General features: G+C 47.9%; 1 protein-coding gene across 1 annotated transcript; it reads left to right on the top strand.

Moving 5' to 3' along the window:
• The first annotated feature begins 7,682 nt into the window (after positions 1-7,682).
• CYP2F1 (cytochrome P450 family 2 subfamily F member 1) lies at positions 7,683-21,182 on the top strand. The gene is given in 10 exon segments (XM_073796825.1): positions 7,683-7,748; positions 16,685-16,915; positions 17,218-17,371; positions 17,374-17,393; positions 17,793-17,934; positions 18,789-18,908; positions 18,911-18,974; positions 19,579-19,727; positions 20,872-20,938; positions 20,940-21,182. Coding segments are annotated over 10 exon segments (1,122 nt in total). The 3' UTR covers positions 21,049-21,182.
• Positions 21,183-22,495: the final 1,313 nt, after the last annotated feature.

The raw sequence follows: 22,495 nt of genomic DNA, 5'->3' as shown, positions 1-22,495 counted from the left end.
GCCACACTTGAAGGACCAGTGATTGAGGTCAAGTGAGAGGAAATCTGGTCCTTTGAACCCTGCAAGTTTCATAACAGGCTATGATTCTCAAGTTTCTCAATTTCCATGATCTGTGTTTGGCAACTCGGTTTCCACAAATTGGCTGCTTCCTACTCATTGGAGGGAAATAAGGATCCACAGGGTCACACTCTTTATTATGACAAACACACTATTCAACAATTCAGAGTCAGAATCAAACTTTATCCATTCCTGTGCATGTCACTTTAAGAGGTTTCTAGAAACCTCACCTGGGGGAATCTTGGAATTGTGGCATAACTCAATGGTCGAATCTTGGAACTGCAGAGTCTACAATTCATAATCTTGGAATCTTGGATTCCCAGAACCTTAGACTCCGAACATTTGAATTACTGATGCTTGGAACTCTTGATGCTTAGAGTTTTAGCATCAGAGTTTCCTTTAGCCACATCCTTGGGAACTGCGTTCCCAGCCCCTCTGGTGGCAAACGTCAGATCTCCAAGCTGAAAGTTCCTTCTGAGGAAGAGTCAAGAGAGGAAAGGAGGGGCTGGAACTAGCTGGGTTCTGCCAATGAGGCATATCTCCAGGGGAAGATAGAGTGGCTAGTAAGTCTTTGCCCAGCAAGAAGGGAGACGAGAGGGAAGCGAGAACAAGTATTAATCTCCAGAGTCCTCAAACTTACACCTGAAAAGGGAAAAAAAGCAGGAGTCCATCAAGGCATTACCAAAGGTGCCAAGAGAAGTCACCTTCTAGCCACCAATGCCTCGATCTCGCCTGTCCAGATAGGGCAGTCTCAGCTCTGTTGCTCTGGAAGAGCCAGTGACCCAGCCCAGCAAAGAGACAGTGCTGGGGCGGAGATGTTAACAGGAGCCCTGGATTCTGGTCCAGGCTTTGCTGCTAACTCTTTGGACCTTCCTGAGTCTCTCATCTGTCTCCTTCCTCACAGGAATTATTTGAAGATTGAAACATAGCCTGGTGTTGAGCTTTAAAACTCAGTGGCTGCAGGAATGGGAGGATGACAGTGGTGATGTTTCTGGGTAGCTTGTTTTTCACTACTCTCTTCTACCAAAACAAGAATCCTGCTCTTGCCATAAGGACAGGCACAAGTAGCATGTGTGGAGTGCCCGCTATGTGCCAGACACTGTGCTGGGCCCCTTGTATGAGTTTCCTAGAACTGCCAGACCAAAGTATCACAAGCTGAGTGGCTTACACCAACAGAAATGCATTGTCTCAGAGTTCTGCAAGCTAGATCCACCATCAAGGTGTCAGCGGGGCCACGCTCCCTCTGAAAGCTGTAGGGGAATCCTTCCTTGCCTCTTCTTAGCTTCTGGTGGTTTTCAGCTCTTGGTCTTTGGAGTTGCTTGGCTTGAAGTTGTGTCATTCCAAACTCTGTCTTTGTCATCACATGGTGTCGTCCCTGTGTTTGTCTTTCTTCACATGGCCATCTTTTTTTTTTTAATTTTATGGGAGTATAGTTGATTTACAATGTTGTGTTAGTTTCAAGCGTAGAAAAAAGTGGATCAGTTATGCGTATACGTATATCCACTCTTTTTTAGAGTCTTTCCCCATATAGGTCAATACAGAGTATTGAGTAGAGTTCCCTGTGCTATACAGTAGGTCCTGATTAGTTATCTATTTTACATATAGTAGTGTGTATATGTCAATCCCAATCTCCCAATTTATCCCTCTCCCCTTTTCCCCCTGGTAACCGTAAGTTTCTTTTCTACATCTGTGACTCTATTTCTGTTTTGTAAATAAGTTCATTTGTACCATTTTTTTTTAGATTCCACATATAAGCGATATCATATGGTATTTGTCTTTCTCTGACTTACTTCACTTAGTATGATCATCTCTAGGTCCATCCATGTTGCTGCAAATGACATTATTTTGTTCTTTGTTACTGGCCATCTTTTTATGAGCATACCAGTCATACTCCAAGATGACTTCATCTTAACTAATTATATCTTCAGTGATTCTTTTTCCAAATAAGATCACATTCTGAGGTACTGGGAGTTCCGACTTTAGAGTACCTTCTTGACAATTCAATCCATAACACCACTTAGGCGTGCACTCATTCAACCAAATAAAGTGTCTGCGAGGTGAGTCTGTGATGATCCTTGTTACCAATGAGCACACGGACTCAGAGGAAAGTTAAAGAATCTGTCTAGGGCTTCCCTGGTGGCGCAGTGGTTAAGAATCCACCTCCCAATGCAGGGGACACGGGTTCGAGCCCTGGTCCGGGAAGATCCCACATGCCGCGGAGCAACTAAGCCCGTGCGCCACAACTACTGAGCCTGTGCTCTAGATCCTGCGCTCCGCGACAAGAGAAGCCACTGCAACGAGAAGCCCGCGCACACCAACGAAGAGTAGCCCCCGCTCGCCTCAGCTAGAGAAAGCCCGTGCGCAGCAACAAAGACCCAACACAGCCAAAAATAAAATAAATAAATTTATTTTTTTAAAAAAGAAGAAGACATTCTTGTCTACAAAAAAAAAAAAGAATCTGCTCAAAGTAACACCGTTAGGACGTGACAAAGGCAGATTTGGATGAAAGACAGTTGGATTCCAGTGTGCCTCTCTTGAGGTTCCAGAGGTGATTCAGATGGAGCCCCTGCCCCCAGAGGAACTCTGGAGGAAGGGGGTGATTCTCAGAAGAAATGTTTTGGAGAAAGGAGGTGGAAGGATGGGCATTTAGATGTCACATCACCCCTGACTCAAGTTCAGGATGTTCCACATGTGGCTGCTCCCAGGACGCATGCAAACCTGTACGCACACGTGCACACGGATATCTGTATAGCTGGAGCAGTGCTTTTTTACTCATGAGAGGCACTCTGATAGAGAGAGTCTTCTCTTCTCTTTTGTTTTATTATTTTTTAAATGCTTGTTGCAGCCCTTCGAGCTGCTCATGAATCATTAATGGGTTATGACCTGCAGTTTGAAGAACAAAAGCTTAAAGGAGAAATTCCAAACTCCCTGGGCTAGTCTCCAAGACCCTTTCTAGCCTGGGCTCTGCCCTCCTCTCCCAATCTCGTTTCTCATTACATGTCACTACACAGATCCTATTCCCCAAACTCACCAAACTTCTATTACTGTGCATGGATTACTTATGTCTCCAGGCATTTGCACTGACGGTTCCCTCTGCCTAGAATGCTTTTTCTGCCCTTTCCGCTGAAGTGAAGGACTGTTGCTGTGGTAATATTCACAGAATAACAAGCAAACAGGAAGGAAAGAACCCCTTGTTCCTCTACCAAGATTCCATTCTCCCCTTAATGGTCCAGCAGTATCCAGCAGGAAATGGAGAAAAAATGGTTCACAGGGTTCCCAAAAAGTTACCACAAAACAAAGTATTAAAATGTGGCTTTTAGGGCTTCCCTGGTGGCGCAGTGGTTGAGAGTCCGCCTGCCGATGCAGGGGACACGAGTTCGTGCCCTGGTCCGGGAATATCCCACATGCCGCGGAGCGGCTGGGCTCCTGAGCCATGGCCGCTGAGCCTGTGTGTCCGGAGCCTGTGCTCTGCAACGGGAGAGGCCACAACAGTGAGAGGCCCGCGTACCGCAAAAAAAAAAAAAAAAAAAAAAATGTGGCTTTTACGTTAAAAGTGATTTTATTTTTTCTTTAGTTCTCATTACAAGAAAAAAATTCTACGTATATGACAGATGTTAACTAGACTTACTGTGGTGATCATTTCACAAAATATACAAATCATTATGTTGTACACCTGAATCTAATATAATGTATGTCAATTATACCTCAGTTTTTAAAAACTTTTTTTCCCATTTGCTATTGAAAAGATCAGTTCCAGTTATATGGAAAATCCATTTATTTGTAATACCTACATTCTCTGACAATGCCAGGAGGGCAAAAACAAAAAAAACCCATGAGGCTTTGGGACTTCCCTCGTGGTCCAGTGGTTAAGAATCTGCCTTCCAATGCAGGGCACGCATGTTCGATCCCTGGTCGGGGAACTAAGATTCCACATACCGAGGGGCAACTAAGCCGGCACATCCCAACTACTGAGCCCGTGCACTCTGGAGCCCGCACGTTGCAACGAAGAGCCCACTCACTGCAACGAAAGATCCCGAGTGCCGCAACTAAGACCCAACACAGCCAACTTATTCTATGAAGCCAGTATTTCCCCGATGCCAAAACAAGACAATGATAGTACAGAAAAGAAAGTTACAGACCAATATCCCTCATGAATATAGATACAAAAATTCTCAACAAAATATTAGCAAATTAAATCCATCAATATATAAAAAGAGTAATACACCAACTTATCATACTATTACACAACCTGAAGAACCTATGGGCAGGACAGGGATAAAGACGCAGACCTACTAGAGAATGGACTTGAGGACACGGGGAGGGGGAAGGGTAAGCTGGGACAAAGTGAGAGAGTGGCATGGACATATATACACTACCAAATGTAAGGTAGATAGCTAGTGGGAAGCAGCTGCATAGCACAGGGAGATCAGCTCGGTGCTTTGTGACCACCTAGAGGGGTGGGAGGGAGGGAGACGCAAGAGGGAGGAGATATGGGGATATATGTATATGTATAGCTGATTTACTTTGTTATACAGCAGAAACTAACACACCATTGTAAAGCAATTATACTCCAATAAAGATGTTTTTTAAAAAAAGCATATATATATGTATAACAGAATCACTTTGCTGTATAGCAGAAATTAACACAACATCGTAAATCAACTATACTTCGATATTTTTGTTTGTTGGGCCTTGCGGCACAGCATGCAGAATCTTAGTTACTCCAACCAGGAATCGAACCCATGTCCCCTGCAGTGGAAGCACGGAGTCTTAACCATTGGACCTCCAGGGAAGTCCCTATGCTTCAATTTTAAAAATTAAATCTAAAAAAAAATAATAAGTAAAAACAGACCATACTCAGCAATTAATAACCCCTCTATGACCCACACTCATAGATTGAATAAAAAATAAATCACACAAGACACAGTAAGGATGAAGATAAATAAATAGGAGAGGGTATACCAGCCTAATGTCTCCTGAAAAAAAGACAATGTGGCTTATACATAATTATGAAACAAGATTGACACTATGGCAAAAAGAAATTATTAGGAATTACAGGAATATTGTGAAAAAAGGACCTATGCACCTGGAAAATATAAAAATCCTGACACATAACAATATAGCCCTAATTTACAAGACTTTAACTTATCCCCATGAGTAACTGACAAATCAAACAGATTTTTTAAAATAATAAAAGTATAGAATATTTGAAAAAGTTGCTTAATTAAGTAGACCCATTTAACAGCTAGAGGACCCTAAACTCTTAGAGAACCCTCACTATTTTCAAACACACATGGAAATTTTACAAATACTAGCCACATACCAGGCCAGGATACAAACCTTAATAAATGTTAATGGAATAACATTAACAATCTGTCCACAATGTAAAAAAAAAAAAAAATAGAGGCTTCCCTGGTGGCGCAGTGGTTGGGAGTCCGCCTGCCAATGCAGGGGACACAGGTTCGTGCCCCGGTCCGGGAGGATCCCGCGTGCCGCGGAGCAGCTGGACCCCGTGAGCCATGGCCGCTGAGCCTGCGCGTCCGGAGCCTGTGCTCCGCAACGGGAGAGGCCACAACAGTGAGAGGCCCACGTATCGCAAAAAAAAAAAAAAAAAAAAAAAAATAGAAATCAATAACAAAAAGAGAAAAACAAACACCAAAATGCTCAGAAATTTTAAAGCATACTGCTATACAATGAATGAACCAAGTAGAAATCATATTGGATATTGAAAACGTTTAGAGCTGAATGATGAAATCATTACATCTCAATACTTAAAGGATACAGACTTCAGAGAGAAGTGCTTATATGAAAATAAGAAAACTGAAAATTAATGAGTTCAGCACCCAATACAGGAAAAATTTTTAAAATAATTACAGAGCAAGACTTTTTAAACGGTCAAAGAAAGAAACCCGTGAGGGTCTCTGCCTCTGCTCTCAGCCAGGAGATTGCTAAGCTCGCCTTTACTAGTCAACCAAGAGTTAAACATTGTGTACAGTGAGACCACTCAGCATCCTTGTTTGGGGACCTAGGAAACAAAGTCTGAGCTCCTCAGCCTGGCATTCAAATAGCAGAAATGAGTGAAGCACAAAACAACAACAACAAACACACACACACACAAACAAAACAGTAGAGACCTTCTAAGTTAGGGAACCAGAACGCGTCCACGTGCCAAGTCCCAAACTCCACGAAGACAGGGGCTCCTTTGTTCAGGACCTCCCTCTGTGTATCCCTTCATCTGCCTGTCGATTTGTATCCTTTAATATTCTTTATAATAAACCGGTAACTGATAATCTAGTGAGAGAAAAAAAAAAGTAGAATCTATGAGACCAAAAACTCCTTTAAGAAGAAAAAAAAATTGTTTAATTTCTTAAAACATTTGTGACAAGCAGAATTCTGAAAATGATTCCGCATGACCCATACCTCCATATAATCCCCTTCCCTTAAGTGTGGGCGGGATGTATGAATAGGATGACATTATCACTTCCCTGACTATGTTACATTCCATGACAAAGGGGATTTTGCAGATGTAATTAGAGTCCCAAATCTCTTGATTTTTGAGTTAATCATAAATGAGATTATCCTGGGAGGACCTGACCCAGTCAGACGAGCTTTTAAAAAGGGACTGGCCCGGGGCTTCCCTGGTGGCGCAGTGGTTGAGAGTCCGCCTGCCGATGCAGGGGACACGGGTTCGTGCCCTGGTCCGGGAAGATCCCACATGCCGCGAAGTGGCTGGGCCCATGAGCCATGGCCGCTGAGCCTGTGTGTCCGGAGCCTGTGCTCCGCAACGGGAGAGGCCACAACAGTGAAAGGCCCGCGTACTGCAAAAAAAAAAAAAAAAAAAAAAAAAGGAGGGACTGGCCCTTCCAACAAAGGATTAGTGATCAGACTAAACTCCTATAAACCAACAAGAAAAAAACCAAAAGGTATTAAAAGGCAGTTCACAGAGGAGGAAAGGGAGTGGCCGATACACACATGAAATGCCCAACCCGGTAATCATTTGGAGAAAAGTAAATTAAAACGAGATATTTCACACTCATCAGATTAGCAAAAGTTTATAATTGATAGGAACAAATATTGAAGGTCAACACAGGAATCTTTATGTACTGTGGGTGGGAGTATAAATTAGTTAAGCTAACTTTGCAGAGCAATTTGGCAATGCCTAGCCTAGTTCAAGTTGCACATACACTGCAACCCAGCAATTCCACTTCCGGCAATCGACCCTAGAAAAATTCTCATAGCTGTACACAGGAGACAGCCCGAGCTGTACACAGGAGACAGCCCGACTAGAGTGTCAACTCCGTGAGAACAGGGCTTTCTTTTTTTTTTTTCTGTTTTCTTTGCTGTATTCCCAGTAACTACAGTTGACCCTTGAACAATGCAGCATTTGGAGGAGCTGCCTCCTGGCAATGGAAAATCCGCCTGTAACTTTACAGCCGGCCCTCCGAATCCTCAGTTCCACATCTGCAGATTCAACTAACCCTGATCATGTACATATAGTACATATTTCCTGAAAAAAAAATCCAAGTCAAGTGGACATGCGACACAATTCAAACCCGTGTTGTTCAAGGGTCAACTGTAGTTAGTTGGTCCTCGATTAATACTTGTTGACTTGATTAATGAGTGACATGGTCGTATTGAGGAAGATTCTTCTGGTTCCACCTAGGAGCTGGGGACTAGAGGCCGAAGAGGAGGTAAGTAGTGATTTGGGTAGAAATTGACAGGGTCCGTGATGGTGGAGACCGGGTCACAGAGAGGTCATCCCTCCTCTGTTGCACCACTCCCTAATTCCCCAGTAGACTCATCTCCTTCACCCTCTGAGTATGCACATCGTGAGGGTCCCCTCTGCCTCCGCTCTCAGCCAGGAGATTCCTAGGCTCGTCTTGACTAGTCAACCAAGAATTAAACATTGTGTACAGTGAGATCCCTCAGCATCCTTGTTCAGGGACCTAGGAAACAAAGTCTGGGCTCCTCAGCCCAGCATTCAAAGCCCTTGAATACCCAAATCCTTCCCCCTACATTTATTTTATTTTATTTTTAATTAATTTTTATTGGCGTATAGTTGCTTTACAATGTTGTGTTAGTTTCTACTGTACTGCAAAGTGAATCAACTATACATATATCCCCTCTTTTTTGGATTTCCTTCCCATTTAGATCACCACAGAGCACTGAGTTGAGTTCCCTGTGCTCTACAGAAGGTTCTCATCAGTTATCTATTCTATACATAATATCAATAGTGTATATATGTCAATCCCAATCTCTCAATTCATCCCACCCCCCTTTCCCCCTTGGTATCCATACGTTTGTTCTCTACATCTGTGTGTCTATCTCTGCTCTGCAAATAATATTATCTATACCATTTTTCTAGATTCCACACACATACGGTATTTTTTCTGTTTCTGACTTAACGTCACGCTGTATGACAGTCTCTAGGTCCATTCCCCCCTACATTTAAATCCCCCTAGGGACCTGAGAGACAACCAGCAAGTGATTTGGGCTGCTTCATCAGGCCCCCTTCTCCATCTGTCTTTCACTCTCACCTCTGGGGTCTTCCACTTCCCGGAGTGTGCCTTTGACTGTCAGCTTGTGTGTAACTCCCTTCCTGATGTCTTCCTGTGTTTTTCTGATTTGTACCCCTTCCCCCCCCTTCTTCCCCCTTCTTTGAAGCTCCTGCACGTGTAGCCTTTCCTCTCAGTCCTTCAGGAATATTCACCTGTCATCTGTTCTGCTGAGATGGAACATCTGTGGCTGTTTGACTTCTTCCAAGTGGGCGCTCCTCTCGATTTCTCCTTTGTGTATTCTTCTGCAATCCAGCCACCATTGCTCTACGTAGTGGAACCGCTTAATGGGTAGTTCTCACCCGCACTGATGTGCTCCCAGGAGGAGGGGGGAGTTCCTCTCCGTCTGCCCCACTCAAATCCCCAGTTCCTTAAGTCTGTCTTCACTTCATCAGCTCCCCTATCTCTGCTTTCAACCCCAGGCCAACTCTCCAAGTCTATGACTGAATAAGGAAGCCACATTCCCATGGCCCTTGACCCTTTACATGCCAAAGGGAGGCTGAAGGAACAATGAGGGGGAGTGTCTCTGAGTCCCCAGTGTTGTAATGGGGGGATGTGAGTGTTCTTCTCTTCAGGGAGCTCCCTGTGCCCAGGAGCAGAGGGGAAAGAGATAGTACCACCTTGCATTCCCACAGGCAGATGTAGGAAAGGACGTAGGCTCAGGAAAGGATTTGGTGGACATGGGGGCAATTTATTCTCACTCCCTTCTGTAAGAATCCAGGTATTAATGTCAGTGGGGTGGGTTTGGGATTCTCAGGTTCTAGAATGCAATGATTCAAACCCTTTCTAAAGCTTTCCTGGGGTGGCAAGGGGGTCTCAGAGCTGGGCTGTGCTTGGTGGGACTGGAACTCTCATCTCTCTCCACCCCTTCTCTCACCCTCACCTGCCGCTGACATAGAGGAAAGGTTCAGGACTGGGGCACAACTCAGCCTCAGGGCTGTAAACTGACACTGAACAAAGCACCTCAGCCTCTTCTTTGGAATTCTCCCTCCCTTTTCATCCGTGCCTCACCCAGGAAGAGAATATCAGGGTACCTTTACCTGGGCTTTGGGAGGCCCAGGAAAGATTAAGAACAGTTCTCAGGTACCAGCTGTTCACACTGTCAGGTGCTTTGCTAAGCTTGTGGCATGCTTGAGTTCACTGAGTTCCCTCAACAACCCTTTGGTGCAGAGACCAACATCCCCATTTGTCAGACAAGGTCACTGAGGCTCAGAAAGGAGTGGTCCCTTATCTAGGACACCCAGAAAGGGTGAGGCAGAGCTGGGATTCATGCCCAGGTCTGCCTCACTCCAGAGTCCACACCGCCATAACATCTACTGATTCACTAAACATTCCTCGAGCACTTATGTGTCAAGCAACGTGGACATAGTAGCAAACAGACATAAGTCCTGCTCTCTCGGGGTTTACTTTCTAGGAGGGCAGAGAGGCTATAACTAGATAAACACGTGTCTATTCTAATGTCAGGGAGTAGTGAGTGCCTCAGGGAATACAGCAGGTAACAGCTGCAGAGGAATGGAGGTGGCTCTTTCTGATAGAATGGTCAGAGCAGGCTTCTGTGAGGAGACTTTGAGCAAACACCTTAATGAAGTGAGGGAATGAGGCAAGCACATGAGCCGGGAGAACAGAGCATACAGTCTGTGGAGCTAAACCCAGCTTGCAGATTTTTAAAAATGTGTTTCACATGGTATTAGAAGAGTACTTTGAGTCAACCAAGTTCTGGTTCCATCACCAAATCCTCCCAATTTCTTCATTTACAGTGTTGTGTTAGTTTCAGGTGTACAGCAAAGTGATTCAGCTATACATAGTATATATATATTTATACGTAAGGTATATATACTTTTTCAGATTCTTTTCCATTATAGGTTATTACAAAATATTGAATATAGTTCCTTGTTGTTTGTCCATTTTATATATAGTTTGTGTGAATATGTTAATCCCAAACTCCTAATTTATCCCCCCGCCACTTTCCCCTTTGGTAACCGTAAGTTTGTTTTCTATGTGTGTGAGTCTATTTCTGGTTTGTAAATAAGTTCATTTGTATCATTTTTTTAGATTCCACATATAAATGATATCATATGGTATTTGTCTTTCTCTGTCTGACTTACTTCACTTAATATGATAATCTTTAAGTCCACCTATGTTGCTGCAAATGGCATTATTTCAATCTTTTTTATGGCTGAGTAATCGTCCACTGTATATATATGTATATCACAATTTCTTTATCCATTCACCTCTCGATGGACATTTAGGTTGCTTCCACGTCTTGGGTATTGTCAATAGTGCTGCTATGAACATTGGGGTACACGTATCTGTTCGAATTAGAGTTTTCTCCATATATATCCCCAGGAGTGGGATTGCTGGATCATATGGTAAGTCTATTTATAGGTTTTTTTTTTTTGCATTACACGGGCCTCTCACTGTTGTGGCCTCTCCCGCTGCGGAGCACAGGCTCCGGACGCACAGGCTCAGCGGCCATGGTTCATGGGCCTAGCCGCTCCGCGGCATGTGGGATCTTCCCGGACCGGGGCACGAACCCGTGTCCCCTGCATTGGCAGGCGGTGTCTCAACACTGCGCCACCAGGGAAGCCCTCTACTTTTAGTTTTTTAGGGAATCCCCATACTGTTTTTCATAGTGGCTGCACCAATTTACATTCCCACCAACAGTGTAGGAGGGTTCCTTTTTCCCCCCACCCATACCAGTCCTTGTTATTTGTAGACTTTTTGACAGTGGCCATTCTGACTGGTGTGTTAACTACTCCCAATTTCTGATTCCTTTGAAAACCCGGAGCTGTATCCTTTGGGGCTACTCCATCCTCCCTCCCCAGGCATAGCATCTAGTATGGCCCCTGTGCACAGCCCACCTACCCAGGTGTAGAGTGGTGCTGTCCAGGTACCAGGTTCTGAAGAAAAGTTCTCATTGAAAAAAAAAATTCTCATGGACAGTGCAGAGGAGCTTGGAGCCTTCAGAGAGTTCCCTTCCACTGTGGGATGGTGAAGCCAGCACTGGGACGTCTATCCCCAAACTCCCCCTATTCCTTGATACCCAACCTAGAGGAGCACTTGGGTGCTTAGAGAGCATGTAACCAAAACAAACAAATGAAAAACACAGTTCATTCATTTATTCAATATGCAGCTCATTTATTCAACAAGGAGCTCTAGTGCTAGGAATCACCCAGTAGACTCTGGCCGTCATACTCTTGTCAAAGGCTGGCAACCATTCTGACTGGTCAGTGCCCATGCCAAACACTTGCAAAAACTTTTCCCACTGAAACGACTATTCAGGCCCATCCTTTACCCCTCAGCGTCTCCCTTACTCTGCCCTTCAGTCTCCCTTCCCTGCAGCTCATGACACTGTAGACTTGAGACTCCTCAACAATTCTCCGAACTCTTCCTGCAACCTCTCCAGTGCCTCTTCTGTGGCAGGAGATCTTGCAGTCAGAACACAAGAAAGAGAAAAACTGCTAAAAACTCTATTCTTTCATGGGATCCAGGATTTGGGCTAACATCTGATCACAGTTCTGGGGTCAGCAAAATTATTATCTATTATAGAATTAGAAAGGGATAATGGGACTCAGGGTCCCTCAAACGCCTCCTTCACTGTGAGTATGTAGGATTATGACTCTATGCATCTGCTGAAACCCATAGAACTGTACAGCACAAAGAGTGAATTTTATCATATGTAAATTTTAAAAATCCACCAGGATGTAGGGGAACTCAAAATGGAATACAAACTGTAACAACTGAACCTAACTGTATTACCAATTATATACTGTATTTACCTAACTGTTTTACTTAGAAAAGGTGGGGATGAAAAGAACTAACTGAAGTAACTTTGGGAAAAAGAAACTTGACTGTATATTGTATGTCTAAAGACAAAAAAAACTGTACACAAATACTACACTCTAGTTAGTAAATTTATTTCTCACTGGGTATGGGTTAGCAATTGTGAGACTATTTTATGTACATATGAAAGTTGAACAGATAAGTAAATATATTGTAAAAAAAAAAAAAAATGAGAGTCAAATTCTTGCTAGAAAGGAAAGAATTTTCATGGGACTTCCCTGGTGGTGCAGTGGTTAAGAATCTGCCTGCCAATGCAGGGGACATGGGTTCAAGGCCTGGTCTGGGAACATTCCACATGCTGTGGAGCAACTAAGCCCATGCGCCACAACTACTGAGCCTGCGTGCCACAACTACTGAAGCCTGCATGCCTAGAGCCCGTGCTCTGCAACAAGAGAAGCCACCACTATGAGAAGACTGTACACTGCTACAAAGAGTAGCCCCAGCTCGCCTCAACTAGAGAAATCCCTCGCACAGCAATGAAGACCCAACACAGCCAAAAAATAATTAATTAATTTTTTTAAAAAAAGAATTTTCAAATAGGGAAAGCTAGAATGGACCCTGTGTGTTAGATCGAAATCAGAGATATCAATATGAATTGTTTTTGAGAGAGAACTCTCAAAGTTTTGTCCACTGAGAGGGCCAAAAAGCAAGGATATCCCACTAGCAATAAGCCCAGGTAATACCCAGATCTTGGTTTCTAAATACCATCTTCCAATACAAGGAATCAGGACTCTTTAGAGAAGTGGTTGATTCCAGGGCTGGGACAGGGAAAATATAAAAACATTTATGGAAATTCCCTGGCGGTCCAGTGGTTAGGACTCTGTGCTTCCATTGCAGGGGCCATGGGTTTGATCCTTGGTTGGGGAACTAAGATCCCGCAAGCCGGAAGGCGCATATGTGGCTCAGATTCTGGTAGGTGAGTGAGCGTAGTGATGGAGATAGTGGCTAATTCTCTTCCGATTGCTATTTTCTCTATGGGATAAGAAATGGGACCACCAGCAGAGTGATGTGGAAGGAAAGGGTCATGGAGGTTTGAGGGAGCAGGAGAAAGTGTAACAGTTGGGGCTCAAGGAGAGGCTAATTAGAGATGAGGAAGGTTCAGCTGCCCTTGGTGTGTTTCAGTTTCTCCACCAGCGTTTCCCAACTGGGTTGGACTTTGCCCCCAAGTGGACATTAGATAATGACTGGAGTCATTTTTGATTTTTTTACAGCTGGGCGGAGGTCTGCTACTGACATCTAGTGGGTAGAGACCAGAGATACTGCTAAACATCCTACCACTCATAGGACAGTCCCCCCCACCCAAAAAGAATGATTTAACCCAAATGTCAATAGTGCCAAGGTTAAGGAAACTCACAATACATCCCTCCCTACCCCATGTTCCCTCTGTAGCAGGAGAACAAGTCACACCACCAGAAGAACTCAAAGCCCCTTAAAACTCCCCTTCTCGTGAATCCCAAGTTCCTCAGTAAGGCAGTCCCATCAGGCCCCTCTCAACCCAGTTCTAGCGTCAGGGAAATGTCACTTATGGGGTTCAGGTAGATCCAGTACTGCTCCTTTCCCCCAGAAGTAGGGGTAGATGCTGAGGGAAACTAGAAATACATAATCCCGTAATCAAGCCTTCACCCCTCTTCCAGGACCTGCCCCAACCTGCCTTTCTGGGACTTAAATAATAGCATGGGCCCCACCTCCATCCCAACATATGCCTGGGACTGGGGTGTCAAATCCCCCAGAACCTCCAAGCACTTCCTCCCCCACCCCCATGGGAAAACTACCATCGTGTCCACCAACGGACCTGGGGGGTCACCAACACCTCCACCTGGCCTCCCAGACCCTTGACCTCTGGGGTTCTCTCCCCAACCCTAACCTCCAGGAACTGGAGTCCTAGCCCAACTCCAGGTTTTTGCAATCTGCCCTTCTGACCTAGCAAGGAGTTGAGTAACTGCGGCCAGTTTCTGGGGTGGGACCCAAGAGCAGACAGAGCTGGTGGGGAGCTTAAGAGAGCCTCGGAGGTGGAGGTGAGGCAGGAGGTAAATGCCCCCCACCCCACCCCAGGGTAAAGCAATTGGAGATTTGTTCCCTGTGGACCAATACTCCAAGACAAGCATAGCAGGACAACCGAGGGAGGAGGCTGGGCCCTACCCAGATAGAAGATAAGAGACCACTTATTTCTCATTCTCTAAGTCAGGAGACCTCCCTGACTACACATGCACAGAAAAACTCCTTCGAGGTCAAAATGGGAAGGGGCGCCACCCCACAGTAAGTGATGCTAACTGCCCACAGACCTCTTCGGTAGAATCCAGCTTGGCTAAGAGATGTGCACGCACATATGGCAGGGTCCTGAGATAAACTGAATACGGACTCTGAGCCAGGCAAATCGAAATGATTGGCCAAAGGAAACCTGGAAGAAATAAGTGATTTAAACTGCCACAAGGGCATGACTCTCTCTCTGAGTCTGCCCGTGTGTCTATCCACACGTACTGTACTTTTTTCTCCTAATAACTACTTTACTTGTTTCACTACTTTCCGTCTTTGTGGGAATTCTTTTCTGCAAAGCTGAAGGGCCAGGGGCCTTGTCGCTGACCAGTGGTCTATGGCTAGGATTCGGTGCTCTCACCACCGCGAACTGACCACAATCACTGGCCGGGAACTGAAACCCTGCTTCAAGCTGCTGCAAGGCTAAGGCCACCAGAGATCAGAGGTGTACGTGGGCAGTAGCGGGGCTACCATTCACGTCTGAGGTCCTTTCTCCTGAGGCTTCTGCCTGCCCCACCCTTCTCCCAAATCCTCCTTCAACCTTAGCCTGGCTTCAGTCCTGTCCACTGCAGTCCAGCTCTTGGAGGTGTGAGAGACAGAAAGAAAAAGAGGCAGGGAGACACCCAGACAGTCAGGAGAAGATGGTGACTGAGAAAGATTACAGGGAGAAAGAAGCAGAGAGAAAGAGAAAGGGCGCAAAGAGAATTAGAGATAGAATAGAGGGTGAAAGATAGAGACCCAGAGACACAAAGGGAGAGAGAATGAGAGAGACAGAGACATAAAAAGAGACAAAAAGTTTCAGAAGCAGAAGCAAAGAGAGACACATACAGAATTTCAGAGACAAGCTGCAAAAGACAGAAAGGGTGAGAAGAGTTGTGAAAATGGGCCCCCAGAGAATGAGAAAACTTCTGCCCAGGACAGAGATCCTGCCCCCATCCTTGCCCCTTCATTTTGCCAGAGCTCTGTAACCCCAAACCAGACCCAGGACCAGATTCAGGGTCCCCAGTGGCAAAAAATGGAGAAGACTTCACCCCAATCCAGGGCAAATGGACACCACTGGCCACAGTGAGAAGAGCTGAGGTGAGCCTGTAGGAGGGGGAGGTGGGGTTCCCAAGGAACCCACTCAGGGCATCACTGCAGCTGGCTGTGAGCCCCGGACCCATGCAAATAATGCAGGAAGATGGGAGGGATTAAAAGTCACTGGGAGAACTAGGAAAAAGGGGGACAAGGTGGTGTGGACAGAGATGATTTCAGAGCAGCCCCTCTACCCCCAGACACATTCAGAGCTCCTGAGCACACATCTGGAGCAGCCACTGCCCGTCGGACCAGACCCTCCAGAACACACCCATTTTACAGATGAGAAAACTGAGGCTCAGAGAAGGGAAGTCGGTTCGCCTAGGTCATGCCTAGACTAAGAGTCCAAGCCAAGATCCAAACTACGTCTATTTAACTCCAGGTTCAGTTTGCTGGGCCGAGCTATCATGTAATGGCTAATGCAGGAATGTGTTGTTTTCGTGTTGTTTTCCGTGATCTGTTGGGTCGTCAGATCATTGGGTGTTAGGTTGTGCTGCTGTGTGTCATTGCCAAGTGAGGTTGTAGTATTGTCAGACACTGTGTGTAATATTGTCAGACACTGTGTGTAATATTGTGTTGTATGCTGTGTGTCTGGTGTAGTGTGTATGCTGTGATCTGTGTTGCCGAGAATATCCTGTACGGCAGCTTGGTATTGCCAGACACTGTGTGTAATATTGTCAGACACTGTGTGTAATATTGTGTTGTATGCTGTGTGTCTGGTGTATTGTGTATGCTGTGAGTTGTGTTGCCGAGAATATCCTGTATGGCAGCTTGGTATTGCCAGACACTGTATTGTCAGACACTGTGTGTAATATTGTGTTGTATGCTGTGTTGCCAGATACTTTTGGGGTGTTGTTATGCTGCATGGTAGGTGGCCAGGAGCCTGTGTTCTGTGCTGCTAGTGGTGTTACCGCCTGGGGTCTGGTGTGTTGCACACTGCGTCTCCCCGACCCGTTAGCCCCTCACCCTCAGGCGAGCCCTTCGACCCCAAGTTTGTGCTGAGCCGCTCGGTGTCCAACATTATCTGCTCCGTGATCTTCGGCACCCGTTTCGACTACGACGATAAGCGTCTGTTCACCCTTATCCACCCCATCAATGACAAGTTCCAAATCATGAGCAGCCCCTGGGGAGAGGTCAGGAGGCCTAGTTCCACAGGCGAGAGGGTTGGGGGTCCAGCCCTTCCAAGGATATAGGGGAAGCAGTGGGCAGGGAAGGAATTGCGATTGGCCCTGCAAGGCCCCGCCCCTTTCTGTCTCTGACCCCGCCCCCGAGGTATGCGGCCCTGCCCACTCCACAGGGGCTCCACCTACACATAGCCCCCGCCCCACGCTACACACACACACACACACACACACACACACACACACACACGCACGCACCCTACCTCCCTGCCTGTCTGTTCCTCCTAATCCCTACAGCTCTGCTCCATCCTCAGCGGTACAATATCTTTCCGAGCCTCCTGGACTGGGTGCCCGGGCTGCACCAACACCTTTTCCAGAACTTCGGACGCATGAAGGACCTCATCGCCCGCAGTGTCTGTGACCACCAGGCCTCCCTCGACCCAAACTCTCCCCGGGACGTCATTGATTGCTCCTTACCAACATGGCACAGGTAAGCCCTGCCTGGAAGTCTCATCTCTGGTCTGACCTGCTATCCTGCCTCAAACCAACAAGGATCTCGAGTTGACCGCGTTTGGGTTTAATCTCCCCACATCCGGGAAGTGAAGCTGGAACAGCTGGCTCTGCTGGGGCCACTCGGGGCCTCCGCCAATTAACAGCTCTTTAAGAAATCCTTAAGGATTTGTTATTGTGGGACCCGCGGCTGAGATTCTCCCTACCCTGCCCTTCCGCGCTCCCCAGCATCCCCAAGGAAAGAAAGTTAAAGAGAGGAGGGGCTGAAGTGGCACCCAGTAGCAATTGTACAGGTCTGTGGGGAATGGGTCGCACAGGATCCGAGCCCGCAGGATCTCCCCGCGGCCTTGGTCACATCCCCACCTCTTATCCCCCGCAGGAGAAGCAGGACCCGCTGAGCCACTTCCACATGGATACTCTGCTGATGACCACACACAATCTGCTCTTTGGAGGCTCCGAGACCGTGGGTACCACGCTGCGCCACGCTTTCCTCGCGCTCATGAAGTATCCAAAAGTGCAAGGTGCGAGCGCCCGGAGCCTGGTGGGGAGACCCGCCCACACGGCGCGGTAGAGCACACCCGCTCCTCCCGCCTCGAAGCCCCGCCCACAAACAATGAGCTCCAGCCCAGTGTGTCTGGAGTGAGAGCCTCCAGCTCGCGCCTGGGTCGCACAGCCAAACCCGCAAGCCCACCGGAGGCTGACCCCACCCACGTGGTCCCCGCGGTCCACACAGCCTGCCGGGTCTGCCGGGACGCAGACCCCGCCCGCATGATCTTGCTTTGCCGCCCACCTCTGACCCTGCCCACACAACTCGCGCAGCCCGCCCAGAGCCCGGCCCCAGAGCCTCAGCCACCGGGCCTCCCCAGGAACCCATCTCCTCCCACACAGTCTGAACGGCCCACACCTCACAGTCTGCGACCCCGCCTCCCCAAACCCCACCTCTGGGTCTTTCGCGGAACCTTGGCCTCCAGGACGCTGTGCGGAGACCGACTGGGTCTTTGCCACCTGCTTCACCCCCGATTTCTCAGCTCTCCCGCACACCCCACTCACTCCATCCATCCTCCTGCAGCCCTGGTCCTCGAAGTCCCGCCGGCAATCCCATCAGGGGCCTGGACCCTAAGCAGCCCCGAACCCCCTCCGCACAACCCCGCCCCTAGGAGCCCTGGCACGAACGAAACTTACGCCCTCACCTACATCTCTGAACTCAATGCCTCCCTCCGAAGCTCCAGCTAACCTTCACATGCATCCCTGCAGCGCGCCCCGCCCCCCGACTGGAAAGCATTGACTGGACCCCTTCCACACGCAGTCACACACCTCTTCTCAGCACAGTCAAGCCTGCTGATACCCTCAACAACGCTCCCCCCTCCACCTGCAGCCCGCGTACAGGAGGAGATCGACCGCGTGTTGGGACGCGCGTGGCTGCCTGCGCTGGAGGACCAAGCAGCCATGCCTTACACAGATGCGGTGATCCACTAGGTGCAGCGCTTCGCAGACGTCATCCCATGAGCTTTCCACACCACGTCACTCGGGACACGACTTTTCAAGGCTTCCTGCTACCCAAGGTGCTCTGGACACCTGGCAAACGACACCTGAAACCTTAGGAAGAGGCATCCCAGGCTCTTGCAACAGGCATCTGCGGCTCTAGCAAGGAATATCCCAGGCCCTAGCGATCAGCACCCCGGACCTTAGCAACTGGCAACCCAAGCCCTAACAACAGACATCTGAGGCCCTTAAATCCAGAAACTCAGCCGTATGCCACAGCATAGTGGACTAGACCACGTCCTGAACCCCAGACCTCTTCCCTATGACAGGCTCCTTTCCTAAGACCCTCTCTGAAATCCCCAAGGTCTGAGACCTCATCCTGGGGAGCCCCTGTACCTAAATACTGTTCTCAGAGACTGCACTCCCACCCTAGGAACCCCAAATCTCTTCCTACAAGGGGGGTATCCTGCATCCCTGGCTCAGACCCCAACAAAACCATTTCCAGCACCCATCACTGGGAACCCTAGACTCCCACACCCTAGACTTCCTGGACCCCTGTGGAGTCCTATGCTCCACCACCCCTTATCATGTCCCCAAGACTCCCAGCTCTGCACAGTGGAAATCCTAGTTTGGGAACCTCCCAGCCCTTCTAACACCACTGATTCTGCCTCTCCACCCACATGGGGCACGGATATCATCACCCTCCTTAATACAGTCCACTACGACCCCAGCCAATTTCTGACGCCCTGGGAATTCAACCCTGAGCATTTTCTGGTTGCCAATCAGTCCTTCAAGAAGAGCCCTGCCTTCATGCCTTTCTCAGCCGGTGAGAGTGGCCAGGGACAAGATCCAGTCTTTCTGGCCCCGTATTCCACCTGCATTCCCCAGGCCTAGTTCCACTCCCCAAACCCTCTCACTTCTTCGTCCCATCCCATCCTCAGCTTTGGAGATGCAAAGACATTTCCTTCTCCTTCCCAACTCTGCTCCTATAGGCCGATAGCAACTGAAATCCCCACGGAGGGAGGCAGGGAGTCAGGATAATATTGTAATTTAACTTGGACTTGGTCACTGTCAGTCTCTCCACTGGGTGGTGCAGTTGAAGTGGTCCTGGTTTTTCTTGGCTTTGGTCTTTACCCGGCTGAAAAAAATCTTTCCTGTTTAACTCAGTATTAGAAAATGGGGTGGGGTGAATAATAATAGGTAACTTACCATATTGCCTACTGTGCACCAGGTGCTACCTCTGAGAGTGGTGGCTAAGAGCTGGGCTTTGCTGCCAGAGCCCAGCTTTGTCATCTTCTAGCTGTGTGGCCTTGGATATGTTCCTTCACCTCTCTGTGCCTCGGTTTTGTTTGTTTTTTAAATATTTACTTATTTATGTATTTATTTATATATTTGGCTGCACCAGGTCTTAGTTGCAGCATGCGGAATCTTTAGTTGCAGCATGCGGAATCTTTAGTTGCGGCATGCGAACTCTTAGCTGCGGCATGTGGGATCTAGTTCCCTGACCAGGGATCAAACCGGGGCCCCCTGCATTGGGAGTGCGGAGTCTTAGCCACTGGACCACGAGGGACGTCCCTGTGCCTCGGTTTTTACATCTATAAAATGAAGATCATAGAAAGGTCCACCTCTTGGAGTTATTAAGGGGATTAAATTAATAGCAGTATAGTGCTTAGAGCATTATATATGTTCACAACAACAAAATGAGGCACTATTACCCTCCCCATTTCAGGTACCTACCCAGAAACTGTGGCTTGCCCAAGATCAGGAAACTAGTACTGTCAGAGTTGGGACTCGAACCCCTGCAATGTTGCACTTGCAGCAGGTCCACGATTTACTTAAACTGTCTTTTCCAGACTTTTAGATGGATGGGTCCGTGAGTACCCAGCCATTATTCTCATGTTTTCCTTTGAAAGTTGAGGGCGCCCCTCAGCCCATCTTGTCTCATTGCTCCTGCCCACCCTTTCTCCCTGTGGGAGGCCGGCTGTGCCTGGGCGAGTCGCTGCGGCGCGGGGAGCTCTTCCTCTTCCTCACCGCCATCCTGCAGCTTCTTGCTGGAGCCGCTGGGGGCGCCCGAGGACGTCGACCTGACCCCGCTCAGCTCCGGCCTCTGCAATTTGCCGCGGCCTTTCCAGCTGTGCCTGCGCTCGCGCTGACGCCGCATCCCTTCCACGTTCGCCAGTGAGCGTTGAGGACCGCCCGTTCCCCTGCGCCCCATCCCTCTCGCTGTCACACTCGCTTCCCCTCACCTGCCGCATGCCCATTCCCCATCGCTCCTGTCTACCTTCTGAGTCCCCAGAGGCAGAGAAAGCCAAGGGGAAGGGGAAGTGCATGCCTTGTTTTATCCACAGAACTCGTTCTATTGCGCACACTTTGGGGGATTTTGTATCAATTTATAATAAATTATAATAGATTCGAACCTGCCTTGGCTGAATTAAAGGGAGGAGGATAGTCCTCTAGGATGGGGAGAAGGAAGGTCTGGTTGCAGAGAGGGGAGACACCTGGCTGTGATGAGTTCAACCCTCACCCTTAGGGCGGTTAAAAACTGGGAGAAATTGTTTCCTGGAGACAGGCTGGAAGGTAAAGGCTGTGAGGGCTCGAATGAAGACAGAGGCAGAGAAGCCAAGGCCAAGAAAGAGACAGCAGCCTAGAGAGATATGGAAAAGGTCTGCAAGAGATGCAGGGCACTGTACAAAGATGGAGATGCAAGCAGGGAGAAAGTGAGAGACCCGGAGAAATGAACAGACCCAGAGGCTGAGAAATCACAATTACTAACACTTACCTAGTGCTTCCTATTCACACACTGGTCCAAATGCCTCATTTAAATATCCCTATGAGACAAAGCAATTTTATTATACATTTTTACAGATGAGCAAACTGAGGTTGCTCAGAGAGGTGAAGTGACTTGCCCAATATTACACAGCCAGAAACGGGCAGAGCTGGGTTTGGAACGCAGATCATCTGGCTCCAACACTGCTCTTCAAAATCTTATGAGTCAGAGACACAGAGGAAAGCAGAGAGATATGGAGACTGAGACCTAGGGACGCAAAGAGAATAGAAGAGGGCTTCCCTGGTGGCGCAGTGGTTGAGAGTCCGCCTGCCGATGCAGGGGACACGGGTTCGTGCCCCGGTCCGGGAAGATCCCACATGCCGCGGAGCGGCTGGGCCCATGAGCCATGGCCGCTGGGCCTGTGCGTCTGGAGCCTGTGCTCTGCAACGGGAGAGGCCACAAGAGTGAGAGGCCCGCGTACCGAAAAAAAAAAGAGAGAGAGAATAGAAGACAGCGACAAAGAAAGAAACAAAAATGACCAGAGAAAGAGCGGAAGGGCAATGAATGGGGAAGTGAGGCACTGGAAGACCGAAACTCTCCCCCATTTCTCATCCCTCTCATTGGACTGTTTCTTTGTCTTGCATTTCCTCCCTCTGGGGTGGGGATAGCGGTCCCAGGCATGGGGCCTCGCAGCTTGGGACTGGACTTGACAAGCTGACATCTGCTGACAGTAGCTTTTCTCAAGGAGCAGGCATCTCATGTTTCATTGAGCTGGAGTCAGACAGAAGGAGGCTGGCCCCGCTAGCCATGCGCAGAGGTGACCTGGAAGGCCC

The sequence above is a fragment of the Tursiops truncatus genome, chromosome 19, assembly GCF_011762595.2.
Source record: "Tursiops truncatus isolate mTurTru1 chromosome 19, mTurTru1.mat.Y, whole genome shotgun sequence".
In the NCBI taxonomy this organism is placed as follows: domain Eukaryota; kingdom Metazoa; phylum Chordata; class Mammalia; order Artiodactyla; family Delphinidae; genus Tursiops; species Tursiops truncatus.
This window is presented reverse-complemented; position numbering and strand designations above follow the sequence as displayed.